The sequence below is a fragment of the Aulonocara stuartgranti genome, assembly GCF_965226115.1.
Source record: "Aulonocara stuartgranti genome assembly, chromosome: 22".
Taxonomy (NCBI): Eukaryota; Metazoa; Chordata; class Actinopteri; order Cichliformes; family Cichlidae; genus Aulonocara; species Aulonocara stuartgranti.
The window spans coordinates 17630269-17654362 of record NC_138957.1 but is presented as its reverse complement, the minus strand read 5'-3'; the positions used below and the strand labels follow the sequence as shown (position 1 = coordinate 17654362).

At 42.6% G+C, this 24094-nt stretch overlaps 1 protein-coding gene across 5 annotated transcripts; it reads right to left on the bottom strand.

Moving 5' to 3' along the window:
• Nucleotides 1-206: 206 nt before the first annotated feature.
• On the bottom strand, nt 207-16967 carry LOC309699120 (chondroitin sulfate proteoglycan 5-like). Of its 5 annotated transcripts, none has more exons than XM_082521973.1 (7): nt 16316-16967; nt 9931-10711; nt 8645-8833; nt 8176-8338; nt 7806-7868; nt 4198-4362; nt 207-1370 (listed from the first exon to the last, which is right to left on the bottom strand). In XM_082521973.1, the coding sequence occupies exons 1-7, from the start codon at nt 16395-16397 to the stop codon at nt 759-761; spliced, it is 2055 nt and encodes a 684-aa protein (XP_082378099.1). In that variant the 5' UTR covers nt 16398-16967; the 3' UTR covers nt 207-758. The 5 variants fall into 5 exon arrangements, with proteins under 5 accessions (XP_082378099.1, XP_082378101.1, XP_082378100.1 ...); XM_082521975.1 differs by having other exon boundaries at nt 8260-8338; XM_082521974.1 differs by lacking the exon at nt 7806-7868.
• Between the last annotated feature and the right edge of the window lie 7127 nt (nt 16968-24094).

Here is a 24094-nt window from a genome sequence, read left to right as displayed (position 1 = left end):
TAAAACATGTGGCAGTGTCTCAGTATAAGGATCTATCTAACCACTATCAAAAGACCATTCGTTGCAATGTTTGCATTGTCCACAAGGGGGCAGCAGAGTACCTCATATTTCATGAACAGCCACCACACAGAAAGTTTCTCCATCTTCAGAAAACAGTACTGCATGATTTGTTGTATCCTATTTATTAAGGATTAGAAACACTGAAAAAGACACTCAAAACACCTATGAAAACATGAAAAAATACACATCGAATAGCAAAAGATTTGTATAAACCGCTGATAACACTAATACTAAGGCTATGAAACCTTTTATTGACAATATCGTCAGCTGTCGCTGATGTTGGCACCATGCTAAGATAGTGTTGTTCACATATAAGAGTTTATTCTGTGAGCAGAAACCTGAGCCTTGAGATGTTGGGCCTTTTTTTTTTACAGAGAGGTGTGAATATGCAGCTGCAGCAACCATGCAGTGATTTATTGGTGTATTTTTGGTCCATCCATGTTTCAATTTCAGTGAATGTGGTCTGTGCAGGGTTGTCCCAGTTATTTAGTTTCCTAGAACAGGTTTAGGTGCCTTCCTTATCCTAAGGGTATAAAAGTGGGGAAACAGGGTGCAAAGATGGACAGGTGGATGAAAAAACTATAAATAGCTAATTTAAAAAAAAAAAAGTTAGAGACATGATGGACACAGATCACTGGACAGAGTAAATCATGACAGATGTTTGTGCGTTTAAAGGGCTGGACTGAGCAAAGGCCTGGTCAGGAGAGTGGTGGCAGGGATCGGGTACTGACCGGGCAGTACTTCCCCCTGGATGGTGATGGAGGAGGCTGGGTAAGATGTGGTGATGATGGGAATGGGCGGATGTGTCCTCCATAGTACTCTCGCCCAGTCTCTGAGGCCTCAGCTTCCTGATCCTGAGACCGACCTCTGGGCCTGCGTAGCTGAGGGGGAGTGGGTGAGCAGGTGGGCATGCACCGGAAATGAGAGGGAGAGTGGTGGGAAGACATACGGCAGATAGGGGAAGAATAACACCCGGGAGCTGAGTGGCGACTTGGTGATGGATGGCGACCGGGTGAGCGGTGCCGGCCAGGTGAAGAGTGCCTCCCTCTCAGCGGTTCCTTGGTCTGTTTGGGGGATTTGTTTGACTTAGGAACCTTGGATGTCTTAGGTGTATTGGGTGATCTGGGAATGGGATGAGTGGTGGGGTAAGAACTGGATGAGTGAGAGGTGAGGCCTTGGCTGGGAGAGGCAGGGTCTCCATTGTTGGCAATCTTGTAGAGGAAGACATCATACTGAAGGGGCGGGTTGTTCTCTGGGTGAAGCTTGGCCTCTTTGGGGAGAAGCACTTCCAGGCCAATAGTCACTCCATCCTGATGTTGAAATATGGTAAGTGGAGAAGATTGCAACAATGCAGGAAGAGTCATGAAGGCAAAAACATGAAATCAAATTACATTGACAAGCACAGGGGTGACAGTGGGCCCCTGGGATAGCTGAAAGCTACAGTATTGATTTTTAGATTCTTGGTGTAATTAGCTTTTGGGGGAAAATGATGAGAAATACCAAATAACAAATACTGTGCTGATTTACATGTCCGGCAACTACAGAGCAACATTCAATTAATATTCACTCTCAAACTCCTGTGGCTCTTGTTCTCGATAACTCCAGAATAAGATCAGTGTCTGTTTGCTGAAGAAGGATGTAAGAGGCAGTAGCTCCAAAGAGTTACAGACTAGCTAGCTAAGCAGCGAGCTGAGAGACGCTTTGAGCTTCGTGGAGTTAAGGGAAACTGCACAGTTAGGTAATAATTTCCATTAGATACATAATAGAAATATAATGATTATAGCTTAAACTGTAATAAAATTTGGGACTAAGTGGCTATAAATGTTGAGAATTTATTTTAAACTGTTCTGAATATCAATATTCTTTTTTCATAATGATGACATATATACTCACTGGCCACTTTATACAGGTACACTGCAGAAGCTCAGTGCATTTATGCATGAAGACAAGGTCTGCTGAGTTTCAAACAGAGCATCAGAATGGGGATGAACAGAAGTTTAAGTGACTTTGAATGTGGCATTGTTTGTTGGTGAACTGGTCTGACTCTTTTACAAACTGATGATTTGCTGGGATTTTCACATACAACCATCCTTGTTGATGTTCTCGGATGTTGGAGGAGAATTGCGACACCGCTTTGAACTTACATGAAGATAAAAGTAATTCAAATAACCACCCGTTACCACCCATTATCTCTGAACTTTATGTTAAAGCTTGAAGCAGGTGGGTCAGCAGAAGACCACACTGGGTGCCACTCCTGTCACCTAAGAACAGGATACTGAAGCTACAATTCAAAGAGCTCACCATTATTGGACAACAGAAGATTAGACCAGCGTTGTCTGGTCTGATGAGTCTTTCTGGTGCGACATTCAGATTAGAGGGTCAAAATTTTGTGTAATCAACATGAAAGCATTGCTCTATCCTGCCTTGAATCAATAGCTGAGGCTGGTGGTGGTGCTGTAACAGTGTGGGAGATTTACTTTTGGTTGCTGACCATGTCCATCCTTGTTATCCTGAAGTGTAACACACCATGTCACAAAGCTCAATCATCTCTAACTGGTTTCTTGAACATGACATGAGTTCGCAAATAGTTGCCACAGTCACCAGATCTGAATACAACAGAGCACCTTAGGGATGCTGTCATTTCAATATGGACCAAAATCTCTGAGAAATGTTTCAGCACCTCGTTGAATCTATACGACGAAGAATTAAAGCAGGGGCTCCAACCTGGCACTAGCAAGGTGTACCTAAAAAACTGTCAGGTGAGTGTATATGATACTTAAAAACACTGCTGTCAGAAGAGGTGTTTAGCGTAGATGAATAAAAATAACTATGGCGAATTACATTCTCATCAGTGTAAGTACAGAGTGGAAGTTGGAATTTGGGGGGTATTCAAACAGGAACATGTGTACTTCTTAATACATGGAAAGTACAGATAAAGGAGCATACTACATCAAAAATTAAAAAAACAAAAGAAAACTCAGAAATCCTGTTTCCCTCTGCCAGTCTGGTTAAAAAGCCTGCGTTAAATTTCTTCATATTGAACAAAACATGTTTCATTTGAACCTTTTATTGCGGTTTCTATTCATTTGAGGGAGCTGTCCATGGTTCTGAATGGGCAATCACTATTGTGTGTGCAGACGGTGCAATCTGTGAGGAGCCTACTGTAGCACAAAAGCAGGGTCAGCCGAGCATTCAGTTATTATTAGCGGGAGAGCAGCTGGGCAGTAGTTAGCTTCATCATAGGCAGACATGCAGAGAAAGAAAGAAAGAAAGAGAAGAAAAAGAAAGAGCTGGACAGAGAGATACAGTCTGGAGGAAAGCTCACAACAACACACGGGGACAAGCTGGGTCAATTAAAAAGATTTATTCCAACAACCGTGAACTGCAATCCTCCATGTATACCAAAAAAAGTACAAAAGAATAGCAAGGTACATTAAAGCATTATAAATCACACTGAAAATCAAGACACAGCGTGTGTAATATATCTATTGTATATAGTATATCAACTCCGAGCAGTTACTTTGACCTCATGTAATCTAGACATATCCACTTATTAGCAAACATTAATATTTCGCAAATACAGATCCACTTAATTTCCACGTACTTCTTTTTATTTTATTTTTTGTTGCAAATATTATGTTTTCAGACACTTTTCATTGATAACACCAATGCATGCGGGCAGAGAGCGACAGTAAGGCGGGGCAAGCAGAGGTAAGGGGAAGGAGGGGCTGGGGAAATGTGAGAAAAGACAGCAAAGGATTTCATTGGCCAAAGACCAAGGCAGGGCATCAGCAGAAAGGAAAGTCAGTCAATAGTTGGTCCAAGCCAGAGGTTTTAGTCCAGCATAAGGGGCGGATATGAAAGGAAGGAGGAGGCGGCACCACTATGTGATCAGTGTTGGCATGGTAGCCTTGTAAACAAGACTATTGTGCTTTTCAAGTTGTATCTTTAATTCATGTTGTGCTTACTTTTTACATTAGGTCTCATCAGACTGCTAGAAATGCACAGTATGCACTTTGCATGGTGTAAACGATGTTAGCCTCGGCGCTATGTCGTTTGTGTGTGTGTGTGTGAGTGTGTGTGCACACTTTAACAGAAGGTGAAGCTTTATACCAGGTTGTTCTGGAGCATGTTTACCTCGGCTTTTTCCTCCGTGTTGTTAGGAGTGAGGCCGTGGTCGTGGACGGCGGAGGCCGGGCGGTTGTTCTCGTGCTTTGGGGAGTGAGAGTTGAGGATGTTCATAGACCCCTCCTCCTTGGGCTGCGGGGACTTGGCTTGGTTCTCCTGCTTCTGCGGCTCATCCTGCAGAGAAAGTTGGTTACGCTTCACAGATGCTTCATATGCAGAGAAAACGAAATTTTAATGACGAGGTACAAAACTATTCTGGGAAATACAACAACACTTCCATGGTGCCAGTCTTACAACTTACAACTCAAAGCTTTATCCATCTCACATCTGCACCTACAGGCACCTTAAAATCCCCAATTAACCTGACGCACATGTATTTGGACTGTGGGAGGACAATCCAGCATGCAAGGTGAGAACAAAAGCCTCTGGAAACTTCCAAACCAGACTTTTTCTTTGCTGTAAGAGAAAACCTTTACACCAGTGTGCAGCTAATATGCAAGACATGCACAGAGAGACTTACCAGAATGTAGTAAATGTGTTTTATCTAACTTAAATCATCAAGTAATTAGTGGAACCTTAAAAATCTACAAGTTCTTTTTATTTTGGGGGGAATTTGGTGAAACATTTGAACAATTTTGGAAGATTTGCTTTTAAAAAAGTTATGTCAAGTGGTTCCATACAACTCTTTTAGGTAGCTCCTAAGAAACTGTTTAAGTTTATCTGAGTCATTTGCTTGTGAAATACTTGTCTTATGTAGATACATTTTTTTGAGTGCACAGTATTTTGTTGAAAAATCACAAACACACTCAAGTACATTTTTTAAAAAACTATTTTGGTCAGTAAATCCAGCTAAACAGAATTCTTGTAAAATAATAATAGTGAGATTTCCTTTTTAAATTACTCTTTTTACTCTCTTAGCTGTGCAGATATGCATCTTTTACTGCTTGGGAATATAGATATGTGTACACTTTTTCCCCTGGCGAAGGTAAAGTTATGTTGAGGTCTAATAATCATCCTCAGGGGGGTCTATTTTGTGTAAGATTGCACCTTTAATTACAGAACTGAACTTTTACTGTACTGTTGTTTGCAAGAGTGTGCAATCACTTGCTCAGGCAGTCATTTAACAGGGAAAAACTGCTTAGTGTGTGCTGGGGAAAGATCTAATATAGTGGCGCATCGCTGTGCATTACGATTTTGCAGAGACAACTTAATCTGAACTGGCAGAAATACACTGCCAGACTAGGAGAGACAGACATCGCAGAGTAACTGGCCTAACTGAACTTAAAGATGACATTTATAACTGGTTAAAACAAAAAACACACAAAAAACCCTTCCAGAAAACCCTTCCCCTCTTGCTTGCTCGAGATAATCATTCTTGAAAGTCACGGAAAAACCACCACCACCACCTTCACATCCAGGCCTTTATCTAATCAGCTAATCATACCGCAGCATAAAAAAAAAAACCTGTTGGACCTATGACATTTAAAAGAAATTGCAATACAGGACATGTACCTGCAGGGGCTTTTTAACCCCCCGACCTGACATTTAGAGGATCTGGAAGATACCGAAAAGTAGCTATAATCACTACACTGAAATGCCAGCACCGCTCTCAGAGCAGCAGCTTATTTTTAAAAAAAAAATCCTAATTTGATCACTTCAGGTAGTTCAGCTAAGTGTCGCTAATGGACTGAGAATCAGAATTCATTTCTGCAGATCAAATGTGAAGTCAGTCCCAGAGACTTGTTTTTGTAAGATGCAAATCCATTGTGTTTCGTGTCCGTGTGTCAGGCTTGTAATTGTTCAAGCTATCCATTGATTGGCTTTTCACTAACATCTGAAGGTCAAAGTCACATCAGGCGGTAAGTAGGGCACAATCGATCAGTTTCACTGGCTACTGTTGTACGCAATTCGCCGAACGCCCTTTCACATCAAAACAGGTTCCGAAAATTTAAAGTCGTGCTGTTGCTGTTGATCTCCTACACCCCCTACGCCGTTTAAGTTATTCTCCTATTATATCCGTCTTTATTCACAAGAATCCACACTGAATTTTAAGTATGAATTTACTCATGCATCAGTAACCTTCTCTATTGCCTTAGTAACCCAGCAGGCGATTGATGGATGTAAACGGGGGAACAAACACATCTTCCTGCAAACACAACACCCCCACAACACACACGCACACACACACACACACACACAAAAGAATTGTGGACAGAAATGAATGCATTACTGCATGCTACAGAATGCACAACCTGTGGAGGGGTACTGGGGAGAAAAGAGGAAACCTGCTGCAGGGGGACCCAAAATGGCTGTTTGAGCTGCATGAAGAGCAAGCAGCTGAGACAAAATGGTGGCTCAATTTCCTCAGCGAGCTTCTCAGGAAGCTGCAGAGGCGCAGGTAGGAGAGGCAGCAAATGTATGAACTCGCTGTTTCTCCACACAGCGATGCCTACATATCTGAACAACTGGCTGCAGGACGCCTGGCAGGGTGTGATTAATCATTACAGCTACATGGAATTCAGCTGATACGAGATCAGGTGCGGGAAGAGGTCGTGGAAGTGACAGCTTGCAGCGTATAAAGTGCAAAAGATTTACAGTACTGTGCAAAAGTCTTGAGCCGCATCTCTTTTCTTGATATTTTGCTGAGATAATGAGAAATAGATGTGGCGATTTATTAAAATGTGCAAGTATTCATGCATATAAGGCAAAAAAAGGAGTTTGTATAATTCTACCTTTAATCCACCTTTATTGTTCAACACAGCCTGAACTCTTTTAGTCAAGCGTTCTTGTAATTTCTTTAACTAATCTTCAGAAATAGTTCTCTAGGTTTCTTGAAGGACATTCAAAGCTTTTCTTTGGAAGAGAGTTATTTAGGGAGGCCAATCCATGACTGATAGTTCTTCACCGTGTGTTTGTCTATTTCAGGCATTTACTGCATTGGAAGTGTGGTCATTGTCATGGTAAAAAAAAAAAAAAATGAAGCTGTTGCCGATCTAATGCTTTCCAGATGGTTTTGCATGATGAATTCTGTGTTTGGAATTTCATCAGTTTTGACAACAATTCCAACACCACTGGCTGAAATTAATATGCAACCCCTGACGGAGCCTCCACCATGATTTACAGATGGCTGTAGACATTGTTGTACCTCTCTCCTGACCTACTCTGTACATGCTGATGAAGGTTTGAACCCCCCAAAAAATGCAATTGATCCAACATGATGGGTTTTGTGACAGGCTGCTAGTAACAAAGTGCTCATACAGATACAATTTAAAACTGGTTCTTTGCTAATTGTCTATGTGTTGAATCAGGTGTCTTTTTTACACTTGAATGCCTCTGAAAATGGTCAGATCCAAGGACTGGACTGAAAATGGGTGAAAACGCAGCCAAATGGAAAAACTCTGAATGACCCTCACAAAGCCTGAGGAACTATTGTTCAAGAAAACTTTAAAACACATGGGAATGTCTGGCTACTTGAAACAAAATATAAAGGAGTAATGGGTGGTTCGAGATTTTTGCACAATACTGTAAGTTTCTAGCAGTTTCACAGTTGGGGACTTTAAAGCAAAGCCAGGGAGGAAGACTAATGTAGGCAATGTGGGCATCTCCTTTGTGCTTACCTGGAGCTGATTATAAGAATTTCTGGGTTTATAGTCCCAGGTAAAGCTGGCTGTTGATGGCCTCTGAGGGGAATTGGTCAGGGTGAAAAACATTAAACACAGACATACGCTACATTTTCATCTATGTCTTGATATAACAGGACAACATTATGGTGTGTTTTGGTGTGCCTGCAAACTTCAGATGGCAGTTTAATAACAAGAACAGTGCAGCAGAAACATACAGTAGACTGAATCATCAAGCAAAGCTGGCAGGGAGACAACACAGGAGAGAACACAATGAGGTGGGAAGGGGGAAAAATATATAGAAAAATGAAATAAAACCTAAGAAAAAGGGGGGAAAGGGGCCAAACATGAGGAGAGCTGGGCATACCTGACAGATAATGTTGTCATAGTACGCCAGGTTGTGAGTATGAGCTTGGGGAGCGGGCGGAGGGGTGTCACACAGTTTCCTTACGTTTGGCTGTGAGCCGTCAGCTGTTGTGGAAACTGAGAGGCCGTCCGTCTGTGGCTCGCTGCTCTGTGGGCGGTACTTACTGCAGGATGGCAGAGAGAGAGATTTGTGTGGTAAATATTTGGAGTAATATGGTTGTTTTTTGCATTCATATCTTTAAGAGCTGCATTTTTTCTCCACTACGTATACCAGCTCGCACAAAACACATGTCACTTCTGTGAAAACCAAATAATTTAGCAGACTGACTATAGACTTCCTTTCACATGTGCTCTGCTTTGACTGCCATGTGCTTGTAATAAGGTTGTCACCTCGCTTTGCACCGACCAAACTGTGAGTCACAGCTCTCTTTTCAAAAATATTTTCTCACTTCCCGGTCAAACGCACACACCTGCGTTTGCGAAGGCGCTTGTTCTCGTTCTTGAGGTGGTGCAGCCTCTTGGCAAAGAATACGATGATCATAAAAAGCAGCAGGAGGACCACGGAGGACACGCCCACCACCACGCACAGCACCTGGAACTCGGTGACGGCCCAGTCGCAACGCGCACCTTTGTTCCACACGTAGTCCTGCACATTGCACCTGGATTAAGAAGGAATATAAAGAGACCATATTAATTTATTATTATTAACTTTCTGTCTTTCTTTCTATCCTCAAAATAAAAAAGCCAAATGCCCAAGAAGGTGTGTGCCTGTGTGCCAGAATTATGCCTACAATGTGTAAGTGTAAACTTGTACTCAGAGCTATTGACATGCTGTCCTGAGGTCTTTCCAGCAAAGCAGGGATTTGGCCTGCAGCCTAGCCCCTTAATGAGATCAAAGGATCAGAACACGTGTGTGTGTGTGTGTGTGTGTGTGTGTGTGTGTGTGTGTGTGTGTGTGTGTGTGTGTGTGTGTGTGTGCGTGCGTGCGTGCGTGCGTGCGTGCGTGCGTGCGTGCGTTTTCCATATTCCTGATCTTTTTCTGTCAAACTACTTACAACTTTTTCACTGCTGTTTGAGCATATGTAAGTGTGTGTGTCCATATGCATGTGTGTGTGTGTGTGTGTGTGTGTGTGCATATTACTCAGCAGGTATGATAAGATAAGCAACAGTTTGCCTCCAGGCTTACAGAGAGGCTGCAGGAGAGGGCAGATGGTGCCATCAAGGCGTGAATGAATGCTTGTGCATTTGCATGAGCAGTGTGCGAGCGCGCGAGTTTGTGTGACCTCAGTGTATTGTCATCTTTCTCGTACTTTCTATTTGTGCATGCTGTGTGTCTCTGTCAGCTGCCAGCAGCCTAACAACACACACACCCTCTTTTACGCCCTGCCTCCAAAACCCAAAACTGAGATTATCTCTTGGGGACCCTGCTGTGATCTTGACAAACCCTTGTGACACATCAGGCCAGCCTTCTGTTTCCGTGTTTGTGCGTGCGTGTGTGTGTCTGTGTTTCCAGTGTTCATGCTACATCTTTTCAATTGTGTGGGAGAACAAGCATATTGGAAATTATCCCAAGAAGACAAATTAAAAAGGGGAATATTTTAGCACCCAACGACCCTCTCGGGCACCCCTGCTGCCTTGCACATAATGTGCACACACAAATGCCAGTTGCTCACCAAAAAGTCACATCCTGCCTTTAAATTACTATGCATGATGGAAAAAGGAAGACTGTATGATCCTGTGTTTGCATAGCTCTCACCTGCAGAAGGCTCCCATTCCTGGCACTACGGTGCACACCCCTTGATTGAAGCAGAAATTGGGTTTGACGTCACACTGAGATACACACACCCCAGGCCCAGACTGCACAAAGCCCAGCCTGCAGCCACCCTCCCCCATGGCACCTCCTAAGCCTAGCCCCTCATCCTGGTCTTGCCCTGACATGGGAGGAGCTGGTAAGGGTGGCCTGCTGTCCACGTTAGGCTTGACCTTGTCGGGAACAGCAGGAGAACCAGCCAGGAGCGGATTCTCATCCTCCATTTCTGATGGAGGTGACGGGGAGGGTTCGGGTTCTGGGGTTGTATCGACTGCCGAGGGGTCGTCATCATCGGGGGATAGATAGTCGTAAAAATCAGAAAGGGTCCATGATGTAGGGTCGCCTGGCTTCTGCTTTTGGGGCTTGGGGGCTTTTGCCCATCCCAGAGCAGCATCGGAGGGCACGACGTCGGGGGCAGGACTGTGAAACTCCACGGTGATGACGTCATCGGATAAGGGGTTCCCGGGCTGATCTGGACCCCCACCTCCTGCGGTTAGCTCCTCCGCCACAGGTGGGTCCTCCTCTACAAAATCCAAGTGGACGCGCTTATGTGAGTGGTGGTGTTTGGTGGAGCTGAGTGGGAGTTTGGCACCAAACACAAGGCCTGCTCCAATCAGATGGTCTCTCTCTGCTGAGTCATCACTTAGCACCATCCTGGTGTTCAAGGCCTCCTTGTTGACAGATGAATGGTTGTGATGATGGTGGTGTTTGCCAATTGAATGCCTCCCTGTCAATCACACACAACAAGGGTTAAGAGCTCAACTTTTGACTTTTAACTCTGGAAACTGTGAAGCATGCAGTTCATGCTTTCCATTAAAATCTGTAGCCTCTAGACCCAAGCCATCGCAGCAGCCAAAGAAGACATTAAACAGCTGCTTTAAAAGCCTTTTATTGGGTGAACCTACTTTGATGTGTGAAACTGAGGAACCCTGACATATTTACAAATCATAACACCAAAGAATAACAGAAAACTGAATTGTTTTGGCTTTTATTTGCTGTGGTCTTACTCTTCACAAAAAGTACACACAAAGGTTTTTATAGATAGATTTAACCAGTCCGAAGGTGCTGAGTCTAGTTTTGTATGATAAAGACTGAGGCCCAAGGATAAAGTGTGAATGGCTTTGGTAGATCCACTGCAGTCTCCACCACAGCCTTGTGCAGAGGTGCTTTAGAGTTGTATTAGCCTGGTTTTCTAAGAGAATTCACCATCTCCCTGACTATTAACTCCTCTGAGCTTTAAAATATTATTCAATTATAAACCAAAAAATACAAAATCTATTCAGTGTGAGTGAAAGTGTTACTAAAAACTTGGCTCCACTTTCCCTTTGAAAAGCCAACTGATTACTTGTCAAAGAAATGTCAACAAGAGCTGAAGACTGCATGATGTAGGATTAGCGCCTGAGTCATGTGCTCTAGTGACCGAGACCGGGTGAGGATTAGATTAGAGGTTAGAGTTGTAGGTTAGAAGCCGCCTGGCTGGAAACTTCTCTTGCTTTTAGCAGTCTACAGAGAAAGACGCACACTCATAGGCAGAAAGGCGAAGATATCACCAGAAAAGTCTTAAAATCTTCCAGCAGGCAGCAGACTGCTAATTGGCCCCTCACTGCATGCTCATTCTCGGCAGCCACACATAATTAAAACCCACAGAACTCTCTTTTAAATTCAAGCGGAGACACGTATTTCCAAAAGAATTTGGTAACACTGCAAAAAAAATGCACTTGATATCTTGACAAATTTCCACTTGGTGAAATGGTGCAGCTATAAAACGCAGAGTCTCTGTGATTTAAGCCAGCGTGAGCATTATATCACCTCAGTAAATCTGGCAAATAGTTTAAGCAAGATAAGGAAATAACAGGATACTATCAAAGGCAGTTTCAGCCTCCTACTTTTGGGCATCTAGGAATAATAAGTGGGTAAAAAGGAAGGTAGGTGTAGTAATAGCTCAGAGGTTAGGAAAGCAGGCTTTTAGTTTGAAGATTAGAGGCCAGCTGCTGGGATCTCCTCCTGCCTGTGAGATTCAGTTTGGGGTTGGGGGTTTTTTGTACATGATGTCTGACTAGACTAAGGTTATTACACAAAAACTTAATTTAGACATTACAAGATTAATTTGTTTTATTCCATAAAAGTTGGAGTGATTTTTAGAGTGCAGTATGACTGTGTGTGGAGTCCACTTCAGAGCTGTCTTTCTAAAACACAGTGAAACTATAGGGTGGGCACTGGATGTGTGGAAGGTGGGTTGCAGGCTACCCAGTACTACTTCTTCTTTCTAAGTGATTCCCTGGCTCCTGCTAAGAAATTAGAAACAGCACGGTGCTATTTTTCCATTGGCTGAAAAAATTTCACTTTTTGATTGGGTGAGGAGCACACATGCCTGAGTGAGCTCAGCTACTCCCTGTCTGGCATATGATGCTGTGTTCATACATTTAGATTTTCTTTCTTGCCAGGACTCAAATGATACCCCTCCCACACTGAAGACACTCAGGCCAAATTTTAAGGATATCTGTTTAAACTGAAACATTTTTAAAGCATTATTTATACTAAATTGTAACGTTGTCAGCTTGGCATTCATTTGGGCACAGGGAGAGAAATCAAGCCTGACATCTAAACGCAAAAATTCCCCAAATGTGAAATTCACAAATTAGCACATAACAAGGAGGCGCTGCTGATTGCTGCTGGAAACACACCTGACCAAGAACTGTTTGAGCACTTAAAAAAAACACAACATATCGTTTTTACACATATGTTTTACTGCAATTAAACAAACGAGATACCGTAATTTGTTCCCAGAGTTCATAAATGTGTATTTTTTCTGCAGCTGAACAATAACAGGTGAGCTGATGTTTATCATTTTTGTTCTGAGTTAAACTAAAAGCTTTAGCTTTTAAGTTTTAAACAGACATAAAAGAGCACTAAACGAATCCTGAAGCATATCAGAGGATTGTGCAACAGCATTAATGATGTAGAAGTATAACTTTTACAGAATTAAAAAAAAAACACTTTTCTGGATGTAAAGCAAAAAAACTTTTTAAGTGGTTTTCCTGAGATTTTACTGGTGATCCTGTATATAAAGTTTATATGTGTTGGACACAACTAAAGTTAATGTAGATGGTGGTTCAAAGTATTTCTTTCATTAAAGAAAGAAAGAAAGAACTGGCTGCAGTGTTCCCACAGTTCACTACATTTCAAGAAGCCACTTCTTCACACTTTTCCACTGGCTCGTACATCTGCAAATGGCCAAACATGGCTGGGCTGGACAGCTTCTCTCCCACCAGCACCCTGAGATCAACGTGTCCAATGAGATCCCTGCTTTCAGTGTCTGGCACTTCATTCGGGACTAATACAAAAACCATCTGAACGTGCCTCGAGTCACGGAGACTAGCGGTGGCTGAGGAACCATGAGATTCACCTCACACACACATACACACACACACAGTGCAGTTGCCATGGTGAGATGTAAAGAGGTGCCAGGTTGAAAGGAGGAATGGAGCGAGGGAGTTGCAGTGGAAACAGAGAATCTAGTGTTGGTGCTCTCTCTTGTTTTTCGATCAATCAGCCAGGCAGTCACTCTGCGTTTTATGCCAGCTCCATCTCTGGGAAAACTCAGGTGGCAAGGATTGCAATGCCTCACACTTTGGAGGAGAGACAGGCTCCACTGGCTAAATCTGATTACAATGAATTCTGCTTTCATTTAAAGGTTCAGTCTGCCGATTTGTTCTCTGTTGAGATGCGGATGCTGCGTATCCTGTTAGCAGCTGGCAGTCTTCGTGGAGATTACAAGAGCAAAGGGGCACAGGAAGAGATTACAAGGGCAAGATGATCAAATTGAATGCACGAGCCCCAGCTTGCTTAGCAGTCTTAGAAACAGTGCGATTTGTGCCTTTAGCTGCCGCTCGGCTCTTAACCTCTGGCATCACACGGAGCATGTCACCATGGTAACAAGTTTTACCTGAGGTCACTGTGATTGGTTGGAGTGCAGACTCCCAGCGGCCTTACCATCAGGGCACAGTGGGAAGGAACCCTGCACACAAGTACATTGTAACCACCTTTGACCACCAATATAAACCTAAAAGATGCTGACTACAGCTATTATTTTCACAGTCAGCAGTCAGGTAAAGGTGCCTACTGAGCAAAACTGCAACATCCAAATGTAAGAATGTATTAATACTTGAGCCTTATTGATTTATTTTACAATCAAACATTCATTTATGATGAAAACCTGCAGCCTCCGCCCATTGATCCGTGGGCATTCAAGATTTTTTTCCTCCTCCCCATCTCTGCGAAGGAAAGAAAATCAAGGAGATGCTGATGATCTGATGTATTCTGACATATTATGAGCTTTCTGGGGCTACGGGGCAGATGGACCTCACATTATGTACTGGATACACAGAAGCACACACATACTCACATGGAGGAACGCTGGGGTTCTGGATTCAGTCCACATTGTTTTACCGGCATGGCCAACAAGAGAAATCTATTCCCGCAGGAATGTTTGTGTGTGTGTGGATTGACTAGCTTTGAGCTCAAAATGATTAGCCAATTAATCAATCAGCTGACTGCAAGAATAATCTCCAGTTTATATTTGATAATTTATTAAAATCAAGTAAAAGTGACAGATTTTTTTGGGGTGTGACTTTGTATCTTATGATGGTAACTCACCACCACATCACCGTTAGACAAAAATACCTTGACTAAAGGCAGCACTGAACTTGTGAACATTTTATAGACTAAATAAATAAAAACCAATGAAGTCAAATTACCCAGTCATGAAAAAAAAACGTATATTATAAAGACATTAGTCTGCTGAAGCAAACCTCTCTGCGTGAGTAAAAGAACGTATTAAATTTGAGCTGAAAATGACGTTATGACAGCAGGTGCTGCATGTTAAGGGACTCTGCAGGAATACTAAAGCAGTAGTGAATCACTTTACTTGTTTCTTCGTTTTATGTGATGAGCAGGTTACTGTTTAGTGAAAAGCAAAATATCTAAAAGATTTGCATCTCCCCAGGCAGCCAGTGAAATAAGAATCCCCTGTAGGCCCCTGCTACTCTTAATTAAACAAATATCCCCTGGCAAGTGGTCTGCGGGCTTTAAACATGGGGGACAGGATGCCAGGCATATATTTACCGGTCAGTAGATTAGATTAGATTAGATAGAACTTTATTAATCCCTCGGGTGGGTTCCTCTGGGTATGACATAGAGTTAACGCCTCGCTATCCACTGAGGGCGCGAGACAAGGCTGCATGGGGGGGGGGGGAATACAGCTGATGCGCGTGCTCGTGTGAACCCCAACGACCCTCTGCGTGCACAACCCACCCTGTTGCTGGGCAGCGACAGCAGTAGCGCTCATTTTTTATATTTCCAGGATTTTTCACATTTCCACCACTCGGGGGGAGCACGCGGGCGCGTGTCTATGCCACACAGATACACAGACAGACACACGCACAGAGCAGGAACCGTCTGTGTCAGATTTGTGTTCCCACAAATCCCAGGGGATGGACAGTAAACGAGAAGGAGGAGAGGGGAGCGGGGTTGGCCTGTCCAGTCGTCTCGCCCCCCACCCCTCCTTCTCCTCAATGTCTAGAGGAATTCAGTCCTTTCAGCACCATGAATGGGCCTCCTGTAGCCCGGCCACGGTGCACCTAATCCCGCCTTTGTCTGGGGAACGCACCGGCACGGCGGGTCGCAGCTGCAGTGCTGAACTGTAAAATGTGTCTGTCGCTGTGATCGTCCACAGACATCTCATTATTTTTCATTAAAAAAAATGTACAGCCGGGTAGTAGATCTTACATCTTTGAATTAACATAATTACAGGCAGGGGGAGGTCCCCCCCCCCTCCTACCCGCCTTTCACACGCTTAATGAACCTGATACTGGCTGAACCCTGCCCACAGCCACTGGTTCAAGTGTCACTAGTGATCAGTACATATGGCAGCCAATAGGATGAGAGACAAAAAATATAAGGTTTATCTGCAGAATGTAGTGATTGGTTGGACTGAGAATCCAATTTTGTTCGTGCTATAAAAATGTGGACATTTGGGCATTTCTAATGGCGAATGGCCAAACTAATCAATGCATTGATAAATGTGTCCTCACAAAACAGAATTACCAAGCAAAGGCTTAATAATCATAATGGATAATGCCAACAGTGCCCACATTTTAAATGGCATCTATATTTCCATGGCGCATGCACGGACAATTGGATTTGTCATTATTTCTAATCTATGCCAAAGCAAGTGTGATTTGGATTCACGCACGTGCGCGTGCTTCCTTACAGAAATAATTAAAGGCAGCACGCACGCACAGGGTGGGACACGGTAGATCCGCGGACTTACCGTGAGCAGACACAGGGAGGATGACCATTGAGATGGTCAGGAGCACCTGCCAGGTCCCCAAACGGCTGTCAGCGCGCGCCATAACGTGGGCTTATTCCCTTGGATACAGTGATGCAAACTCTGGTCCTCGTTTCGCCGGTCAGACCGTGGACTGTACAATAATCCTCACAGAACTTCAGAGCTTGTCTGTTTTCGCCATGTCGCCTTTATCCTTCCAAACGCCTGATCTCTCTCTCAGCTGCAGTGTGTGCGCGCGCGTGCGTGTGTGTCAACTGTTTAACGGCTAGGGTTCGGTTCCATTGTCCCGGGCGGGTGTCCTCTTCTCCACAGCTTTTGCGCGCGTGCCACTCCGTCGACAGCTGAAGCGTCACCGCGAGGAGTTGTAGTAGTAAAATGCGCGCGACCAGCGAAGGGTCTGCAGACTAGATTCTAATGAGACTGGGTCGTCGAACTGATACGCCTTTTCCCAGCTTTTGGTTACACCGGCGAAGAACGCGCGCGCACAGTGCGCCTCGGTGTCAGAGTGCCAGGCCGCACGCGCACAGACAATCACTCGAGCAAATGCTCCCGGTGTCCAGTCTCTCGTGCAGAATGGGGGTGAGTGGGGGATTTAAACAGCGTCTGCTGTCACTGGAAGTCAATATGCTCCAGTTTACGCCACAGCTAATGTGTGTGAGAGCTTCGGTCCAAGAGTCTCTCTCTCTCTCTCTCTCTCTCTCTCTCTCCCTCTCTCTCTCTCCCCCCGTGTGGTTTTTATATGTCACCGGGTTATTTGGGCACATAATGCCTTTGGCCAACAGACAGAGAGAGGTTTGCTCTTCTTTAAGAGTGTGCGTTTAGATAATCCTCTTAGTCTTATATTGAGATATAGACTCCAGACAATAGCAGCTGCTGGTGAACAGCCGCCCCCCCCCCCCCCCCCCCCCCCCAACACACACACACACTCTGACCAAGCCAACATACCCCCTTTGGATCTCCTAAAGTATGATTTTCATAATCCCTCCCCAATTGTATCGCTTTCCCCCTCTATCTTCCTAAATCAGTTGCTTCCTAAAACAGTGTAATCGCTGCTCTGTCACACGAATCCCTTCTCCCATCTCTGTGTCTGCACTACAGTCACCAACAGCTCACGAAATGGCCTGCGGAGGGCAGAGTATCTGCTCTACTCCTAAATGGGATTATGTCAAATACATTATGAAATAATTAGGACCAAATGCTCTGTTCCTAGTGAACAAATTACACTTTTCCTCATTACTCATTAAATCAGGAGTGAATTGATCCCAGCCAACACTGTGCGCTCCCTCCTGCTGTTCACTATCAATTACCCTAAAAAACACTAAAATCTAAAGAGTCCAAACACAATCAGTCTACACTCCTGACAACAGAACAGTAGAGTTTTTTTTTTTGTTTATTTATTTTTATTTATTTATTTTTTTATATGAGATGGTGCTAGCAGGGTGGAGGGACAGCCACACAAGAGGATGACAGAGAAAGAGAGAGACATGAGGATTCAGGGGCTGGACAGAGATGTGTGTGCATAGAAAAGGGGTGAACCTTTGGTGGTGGAAATCGAGAAACAGAAAAATGTTCACAGATGCACTGCCAAACAGAGCAGAACAAAATTGCTTCCGCACCCAACTACTGCCCCTGCAAACACACACACACACACACACACACACACACACACACACACACACACACACACACACACACACACACACACAGAGAGAGAGATAGATAGATAGATAGATAGATAGATAGATAGATAGATAGATAGATAGATAGATAGATAGATAGATCAAAATAAATGTACACAAGCACATGCATGTCATCTTTCAGTTGTCCCTCTTTCTTTGGTGATTGAATTCATTCGACTGTTTGGATATTTGCAGGGAGAGCTGTTTGGGGACCAAAAGGAAAGGAGTGTATTACTGTGCAGGGTGAACAGATGGATCTTACTGAGAAACAGAATGGAAGAATAACACACCTTAGTCGACGCCAAGCTCTGTGCGTGCATGTTGCGTTCGCTCCACGTTGCTTTTTCCATCCTGTTCCTGGGCTGAACAGTGAGGGGTGAACAGGATGTCCAAAACACCCTCCAAGTGCATATTCTGCGTGTCACTGTAGATGCTGCAACAACCAGTCTACACAGGGCGAAGACAAGACTGCTTTTTGAATTGCATCCACACCCATAAAGCCTTGGGCTTGGTAAGTAACAGTGTGTGGTCCTTTCAGTGAAGCAGTGTTTTTGTCCTATAGAAACTCATCTATTCAAAAAAACTGGGACCTTCATTATATTACCAACACCTTTGTCATCCATGTTATGATCTGGCTCAAAGAAGTTTCACAAAGAAGAGGTTTTATTTTAAATTACATAATAAATTTGCTAAAACTGTTGGTACCGACAAGAGCATAATGAAAAAATCTGGTGTGCCTCTCCAAAGTCAGCCTCAGACATGCATTTATCTACGCCACACCAGGTGTGGTCAGTTTAGCCCAGTAACACCTGCAGACTCTTGCACTGCCACTGCAAAGAGAATAGGGGTTTCAGAGGGTTGTAACATCCATAATCCATTAAATTGTATCACGAAAAGAAGAAAGCTCTAACTTTTACCACATTTCCAATGTTTATTGACCTTGACACGGATAGCCAGCTAAGTCATTCAATGCGAAATCAGTAAAATCTGACAGTTCCCACCTGAACTTTGCACACGTTGTGCATTTGTATAAGGCTCACTTGTTTTATTGTACAAAAATCAGCTGACTCTGCAGGGGCTAGGAAGGAGGCACTCATTTGTTTTGCTTGGAACATCCCAGCTCTGTAACCTGAATGCACTAATAACAATGCAGAGATACAGAAACGTGTCTCATGAATACCACCGAACGGGCAGTGAAGGCTGCCCAGCGACATCCTTTAATTGGGTGGCTTTCTTGCTAAGCTGGAGTCCTGGACTTTACATTTTGGCTTGCTTTTCATTTTTTATTTCTCCTACCTTGAGAAACAGCTTATGCCAAATCAAATCACGTCGCATACCCAGGAACTCATTAGCGCCCCTCCTTTTGCTCCAACAAATTGTTCTTCTGATGCATCGTGCTGAGCGTAAGGGGAATAGGAACATGAGGTGAACAAGCTACACATTTTACAGCTCAGTATGCAAAGCTTATAATTTGTGGCCCAGCATAACCGTCACAGTGTGATGAATATTGTTTGAAGGGATAAGAGATAATAAAGGGTAACAACAGGCGTAGTAAATAAAAAAGCACTCACTGACCTGGTTTCTGTGCATAATGATTGGCTTTAAACGACTTCTTAAACAATGTTGTCAAGAATTTATTAGAGATGAGTTTGAATAATATTGGAAAAATGATTTCTATCATGGCATAAACAGTGTACAACCGCTATAACCTTATAGATTTATCAAGATCTATAAAAATATACATACAAACCACTTCTGATGCTCATACTTAGTAACACAGGCCTCTTTCCCGCTGATGCAGTGCAGGTGCCAGTTCTGCCCTGTTGCCTGGCTCTGCCCTAGACTGGTTTTCTTCCTACTTATCAGACAGGACCTTCTCTGTTAGGACTGATAGGTTCTCCTCTAACACTGCTGCCCTGACCTGTGGTGTCCCACAGGGCTCAGTTTTAGGTCCATTACTATTTTCTTTTTATATGCTTCCTTTAGCTAGTATCATTCAATCTTTTAGCAACCTGTCTTATCATTTTTATGCTGATGACATTCAGCTCCATATGTCCTTTAAGCCTCATCAGCTGGATAGGCTGTCCACCCTAGTCCAGTGCTTAACCCAGGTTTCTGATTGGCTTTCAAGCAACTACCTTGTTCTAAATACTAACAAGACCGAGACCATGATCATAGCTCCTCCTGAGCTACATTCTAAAATCAGTCAGGTTCTTGCCTCTTTCTGTCCATCTGTCAAGTCAAATATTCGAAATCTTGGAGTAATATTTGACTCTTCTCTGGGCCTTGACTCTCATGTAAAATCTTTGTCTCGTTCCTGTTTCTATCATTTAAGAAACATATCTAAACTGCGACATATGGTTTCCTCAGCTGAACTGGAAAAACTCATTCATGCATTTGTGTCATCACGCTTAGATTACTGTAATTCCCTGTTTACTAGCTTGGATAAATCATCTCTCTCTCGCCTCCAGACAATACAAAACGCAGCAGCCAGATTACTAACTCGCTCTACCAAGCGTGTTCACATCACTCCCATCTTATATTCTTTACATTGGCTCCCAATAGAGTTTAGAATTCGCTTTAAAATTCTTGTTTTAACATACAGAGCACTAAATGGCCAGGCTCCAGATTACTTATCCAAGCTTCTTTTAAAATACACTGCTGCTCGTCATCTCCGCTCACAGACTCAGAGTCTCTTAGTTGTTCCCCGTACACGATTGAAGACAAAAGGGGACAGAGCCTTTCAGTCTGTTGCACCAAGGCTGTGGAACAGTTTACCACTACAATTACGTTTGCTTGACTCTGTGGATTCTTTTAAAAAACAGTTAAAAACTCTTCTGTTCAAACAAGCCTTTTGTTGATCTACATATTTTATTTTATTTTTTTTACATTATTTACATTTGATTTTTTACATTGTATATAATGTCTATTGATTTTATTGTTTATTTTAATATTTTAATATTTGTGTACAGCGCTTTGTGATTGCCTGTCTGCGAAAAGCGCTTAATAAATAAAGTTTACTTACTTACTTACTTACTTACTAATAATACATAAAGTATTTGTTCGCTTTAGTGTAAATGTTTATGATTTTGAAAGTATGTGGTTCTATGCATTATATGGGTTACATATGAAACTGATGTACAAGGTCATCCTGAGGCTTTTAATTAGGAAGATTCGGTTATACAACATTGCAGTGTTGTTGCTCATCTTGATTTTAGTAGCTTGCCATTTGTGTTGATGTGGCCTGTTTGGGTTCATTGGTGGAGTTCACTTGTTCCCTATTATTGGAATTTTTGTCCTGTATAAAATATTCAAATGAAATTTTATTTAAAAAAAAAAAGGCATGAGAAAGATTTGAAAGGTTTTTGTTAACACGATCTTTTTGAAACTTTGCTCTCGGTTTCTAGTTTAAAGGGATAACACAGGTGTAGCCTAAAATGAAATTAGGACACCTGATATGTCATATGTTTACAGACTAATAAGCAGTAAGCAAACTACAACTGTCACTAGTTCATGACCAAAGCTATCTACCAAGCAGCTGAAACATTTCTCAGAATAATGCAGTCAATTCAGCTGAGAGTTCAGTCACTTACGTCACTATTGTTACTGACATGAAGCTATTCTGTGTGTGGATAATAGCTTGCTGCCACAGTCTTAAATCTTTAAATGTTTTGTTTTTACTGCCTTGTGGGATTGCAAGTCTGAATTTATTATTATCTTTTGGTTGTTTTTTATGTTGTCATTTTTGGACAGTTATAGCTCTTACTTTTGGAGGCATGACTGTGGAAGTAGCATGTGAGACAGTTCCAACGTTTGAAGCTGTGGCCGTAACAGCAATAACCTCCCTGGTCTTCCTTGGTTACTGCGAGGTGACTGAAGGCATGAAGAGTGAGTCTACATCTGTACACATTTTTAACCATTTAGTTTAGTTTTTGTTTTTTCTCATTGACCCTCGTATGGGGTCAAAGGGCAGCCTCCCTCTGCCAATACCTTGCTGATCAGTTGTTATTTTCTTATTTTATAGAGTGATGACCTGATGCAGGTGTTAAACTGTAGTTTTCTTTCCCGTCTGCCTGAAAGGCCCTGTGATTTGCTTGTTATAAAATCTCCCCATGTAATCATTTTATCTTATTAGACATTTGAGTGAACATTTATTTAATTCACATAATCCCTCACTGGTGACTTTAGTATGTAGACCTCTTCAACTAATCGCCCAATGGCAGCAGCTCAGTGCATTTAGGCATGCAGACATGGTCAAGATGATCTCCTGAAGTTCAAACTGAGCATCAAAATGAGAAAGAAACTGAACTGAGTATTTCAGAAACTGCTGATCTGCTGGGATTGGGCTGATACGAAGACTATGGTCGCTCAAATAACCACTTGTTGCATACCATGCTATACAGAAGAGCAACTCTGAATGTGCAACATGTTGCACCTTGAAGCAGATGAGCTACAGCAGTAGAAAACCACACTGGGTGCTGCTGCTGTCAGCTAAAAACAGGAAACTGAGGCTATTTAATGTGGTTTATAATGCATTATAAAAACACAGAAAATAGAATTTAAAATTAATTCACTTTTTTTTTTAAATTGTCATGAAATTGTTAATAAAAATCTATGACAAGAAAATCTAAAGCATTAAATTCACCACTGATCTGAGCCTCTGACTCACATTTTTTTACTGGGTCATGACTCAATCAGTTAACTTGAAATGATGAACGTACACTTTGCCACAGGACAACAATCGTGTCAGTTAACATTAAGAATATTGCTTAAAGAAAAAGGAGAAAATGAGAATATAGAATTTCTTTCTCTTGCTACTTTGTAAAAAAAAAGATTTAGTCTGTGTGGGTTCTCTCCAGGTACTCCAGCTTCCTCCCACATTGCAAAGACCTACAGTTAGTGGGGTTAAGTTAAGGTCTGGTATAGGCTCCAGACCCACCGCGACCCTGAATAGGATAAGTGGAAGAGGATGGATATATCCTTTATTTAACCAGATAGAAGCCTCACTGAGATTACAAAATTCATTTTTCCAAGAGAGACCTGGCAGCAGAAATTACAAGTATACCACATAACAATATAAAAAGTAAACGAACAAATACACCTGACATATATTACAAATTACAAGGCAAGTGAATGCAAACATCCGACTCCTACGCACTAACAAAACATCGCAAGAGAAACAGCAAAAGCAGTTTCACTGATCGAGAGAATTATTTTCTCTAAATGCAAAGAGAGAAAAAAGGTCGCAGCCACTGCAGTGTTGTTAGAGAACTCCTATAGGCTGCATCATTTCTACCATGCAGATGCCTTTAATTGGAAGAGGACGTGTGCACTTTCTTTATGATACACATGAACACAGAACAGCCATCACTGACTCTCAAAGCTCTGCCAGGATTACGGGACTGTAGAATTCAGGTGATCAGGTTTAATTAATACACACATAATTTGATCCAGCTTTTTCATAATTATCAATCATATAAAAACATGTAACATATTTACCTAAGGGTTCCTGAAAAGGGTATGCATTCACTGGACACTTTAATAGGCACACCTTGCTAATGCCTGGGTTGGACCCGCTTTCACCTTCAGAACTGCTTAAATTCTTCATGGCAGATTCAACAAGGGGCTGGAAACATTCCTCAGGGATTTTGGTTCATGTTTATATGACAACATCACACAGTTGCTGCAGATTTGTTTGCTGCACATCCATAATGTGAGTCTCCTGTTCCACCACATCCACAAGGTGCTCTGTTAAACTGAAATCTGGTGCCTGTGGGGGCCGGTTGAGTGAACTGAACTGATTCTAGAAACCAGCTGAATTAAACTTTGTGATCTATCATATGTACAGTGGGGCAAAAAAGTATTTAGTCAGCCACTGATTGTGCAAGTTCCCCCACCTAAAATGATGACAGAGGTCAGTAATTTGCACCAGAGGTACACTTCAACTGTGAGAGACAGAATGTGGGAAAAAATAAAAAAAAGAAAAAGAAAATCCATGAATCCACATGGTAGGATTTGTAAAGAATTTATTCGTAAATCAGGGTGGAAAATAAGTATTTGGTCAATAACAAAAATACAACTC